General features: G+C 47.7%; 1 protein-coding gene across 1 annotated transcript in view; it reads right to left on the bottom strand.

The window, feature by feature from the left end:
- The window catches only part of Raver2 (ribonucleoprotein, PTB-binding 2), a 70,072-nt gene that overhangs the window by 64,841 nt on the left and 1,882 nt on the right, over positions 1–3,349 (bottom strand). The window contains exon 2 of the mRNA XM_013020503.1: positions 3,197–3,313. Coding sequence (XP_012875957.1) covers positions 3,197–3,313 — 117 coding nt within the window. The remainder of the gene's footprint in view (positions 1–3,196; positions 3,314–3,349) is intronic.

Raw genomic sequence — 3,349 nt, 5'->3', positions numbered from 1 at the left:
AAATTATTATGCTCTTACTAATCAGTTACCAATCAGAAGTTGTTCTGGGGCCCTAACTACACAGGTGGAGAACTGTAGTTATGAATGTTGTTGACTCTTAGTGTGTTATTCAAAAATAAAAATTGATATATAAGGGACTGGGACTGGGAAAGATTGGAAAGATGATAGAAGGGATGATCATATTAATCATACTACTCATATTCTTGTTGATTAAAACCCCTTTGTACAACTACATAAAATAAAAATAAACAAACATAAACAATACAAACCAAGTGCCAGTGGCTCACACCTATAATCCTAGCTACTGAGGAGGCTGCGATCTGAGGATGGCAGCTCAAAGCCAGCCCAGGCAGGAAAGGCCCTGAGGCTCTTATCTCCAATAAATTACTCAGAGAAAGCTGGAAGTGGCTCTGTGGCTCAAGTGGTAGAGTGCTAGCCTCGAGCACAAGAGGCTCAGGGACAGCACCCAGGCCCTGAGTTCAAGCCCCAAGATGGGCAAAAATAAAAGAAAGCAACACAGTCTCCCTTCTTGGCTACGAGAGTATCTCAAGCATCTGATTATTTAATAATTGAGCAAAATTAATCATTTTATAGAGCTAACAAAATACAGTGAAACCTCCATTAGCAAATTGACAGCAAAATACTAAAACTGAAGTGGAAACCCCACAGACATTAGAATTGTTAAAGATAGTAAGAGATAGGACCCAGAAGAGATCATCCAGGACATACTCAAGAAAATATTACTTGGAAAAAAGAAGATGCAGTCATGTGTGGTGGCACACACCTGTAATCCCAGCCACTGGATGGCAAAGAGTAGGAGGATGGAGGTGTGAGGTCAGCTTGGGCAAAAAGAGACTTTATTCTAACTACTAACCCAGGCATGGTGATATCAACTTGTAAACACTATGCGGGAAGCACAGGTGGAGGATGACAGTCAGAGGCTAGCCCTAGCAATAATCTGAGACATTACAAGAAAAATGAAAGAGAAAAAGAGGCTGAAGGCATAATTGAAGTGGTAGAGCATCTGAGTTCAAAAACCTATTAGCACGGTGGATTGGGGGGGGAGGGAGGGCAGGAAGGAAGCAAGGAAGAAAGGAAGGAAATTTTCATTTTACTGAACCAATAAAAACATAATTCCCAACTAAAATAATCTAAAGAAAAGACTGTCTTTTCATGGCTTTTAGACGTTAAAATACTTTGGCTTGTTTTAGTTACTTATGTAACACAGACCAACAAACTAGTAAAAATAATGTAACTCTGAAGAGGTTGGGGGGGGGGCGGGAGAGGGATGTTGAAGGTTTACTCAAGTAAACCTTGTATGGAAACTAGCATTGATCTGTTTGATTTTAAAACTACATATCAGAAATACTAAGAGCTTTTCACCATGGGAATTCTTATAGAAAAGTTAAATACTAGCACAAGCCTGGAAACAGGTGTAGTTCTTAGCAACTTTTTTTTTCTTTGCCTCTCAGAAAACCTGGTGCAAGTGTTTAAATGCATAAGAATCATGTACACTTGAGTTGGCAGTAATAGCTCATCTAGATGCAGAACTTGCAACAATTTTATTTGCTAGTTTATGCTTGCCACCTTAGAGAAAATGCTAAGATTTAGGCTAAAGGTAACTATAGCAGAGGAAGACTCAAAACCCCATGCCACACCTATAGTTTTCAGAAAGGTTGTCTCCATCACCAATCCTAGGTGTAATTAATTTGTTCTTTGGATATGACACTGATATGCTTTCTACCTCATTTGACAAAATACCAACAGAAAATAAGAATAGAACCGACTCGAATGTTGCATCCAAATCGATTTGGGAACTAATGCATGGAAATGTTTTAACAAGAATAGTTGGCATTCTACAATAGAAGTCCAGACACTTCTCCATTTTCCTTCCCTAGATTATCCACATACTGGGCTTTGTTGCTTTAGTTGGTGTCTTAGAAATGCCATCTGCTTCTCTATGTCTCACTGCCCCCCCGCCAGCACCCAGGCTATTTGCATAGGGAGGGGAAAGTTGCTTCAAACAGAAACAAGCAAACAAACCATCCAGGTATCCTCACAGGTAGCAACACAAAACATCTGACCGATGGGAAGGAGACTTGGTGGCACAGTTGAGAAGAACAACATTAACTGAATGTTTTTGTTTGCATCCTCCCCCCCAAAAAAGTGGCCCCATGCACGTATGAGTTATGAAGTTAGATGTTCCTCTTTATGGCCAGCTTTGTAAGTTCTAACAACACGATGATGGGACATAGGTCTCACGGTTTATGGAAGACTCACCCTGCAAGTGTCAACAGCCAGCCAGCCCTGCTTACAATTCCATGCATTCAGTCCTGCATGAATACACACAAATCCCTAACCACGAGGACACACACACATACACACATACACACACATATACATAGTTAATATGTGAACATCTGGACAATTAAAAAGACCTCATGCATTTGCCACAACAAAGTGCCTATGTATCGTGACGCGTACCACGCTGAGAGGTTAACTAGCAGTGGTTTCCCTACGTCTCTGAAATGAGTTATTCCTCTTTTTCCCTTAACCTTTGTTTCCGAGCTCTACTTTCTGGCATGTAACTTTTGCAATCAGAAAACTACCAAATGCACACACAGATCGCCTAAGAGTGTCTGATTCTAAAGCAACAGTTGGGTGCCCGGAGGTGAACTGAGGCACCCACCCTCGGGGGTCCGGGGCTGGGCAGGGGTCGGCCGCGGGGCGGCCCCACCGAGCGCGAAGAGCCTCGGTTCTGGGGCCTTTGCCAACCCGGGAGACAAACTTGCTTCAAACTTGGCGGAGCCCTTCTGCAGCCCGGGGCCCGCGACCCCACCCTCCGCGGGGCGCCTCCGGGTCCCCGGGACCCCCCCACACCCGCCGTCCCTTGGGGGGGAGGGTGGATGGGGGGAGCCTCAGTCCCCCAAATCGGAGCGGCACACCCCACCTCCACTCTCCCTTCCGCTCCTCCGGCGCGCGGCGGGCTGGACGGGCCGGAGGGCGCGGGCCACCCTTCCACGCAGCCTCCCCGCCTTCCCGGCCCCGTGACCTTGGGCCACGCGAGCCTCAGTTTCCCTCCCCATCCGATGAGGTGGGGGAGGGCTGCGCGGCCCGGATCGCCCCTCCCCCCTGCGGCCGGCCCCCCCAGAACGTGCTCCCCTCGCCCTCCCGCCCCCCCCCGGCCCCCCGGTACCTGGCAGCCGCTGTCTGGGGGCAGGTTTTTCACCAGGATTTTCCTGCGGTTGCTCAGTTCCCGCCGCATCCGCTGCAGCCGCGCGGCCACCTCGTCGGGGTGCAGCGCGGGGGGCGTCTCGGAGGAAGAGCCCGACCCCAGCCCCGCCACGCC

The sequence above is a fragment of the Dipodomys ordii genome, unplaced genomic scaffold (assembly GCF_000151885.1).
Source record: "Dipodomys ordii isolate 6190 unplaced genomic scaffold, Dord_2.0 Scaffold51, whole genome shotgun sequence".
NCBI classification, from domain to species: Eukaryota; Metazoa; Chordata; class Mammalia; order Rodentia; family Heteromyidae; genus Dipodomys; species Dipodomys ordii.
The sequence above is the reverse complement of the archived record's forward strand: the minus strand, read 5'-3'. Positions and strand labels throughout refer to the sequence as shown.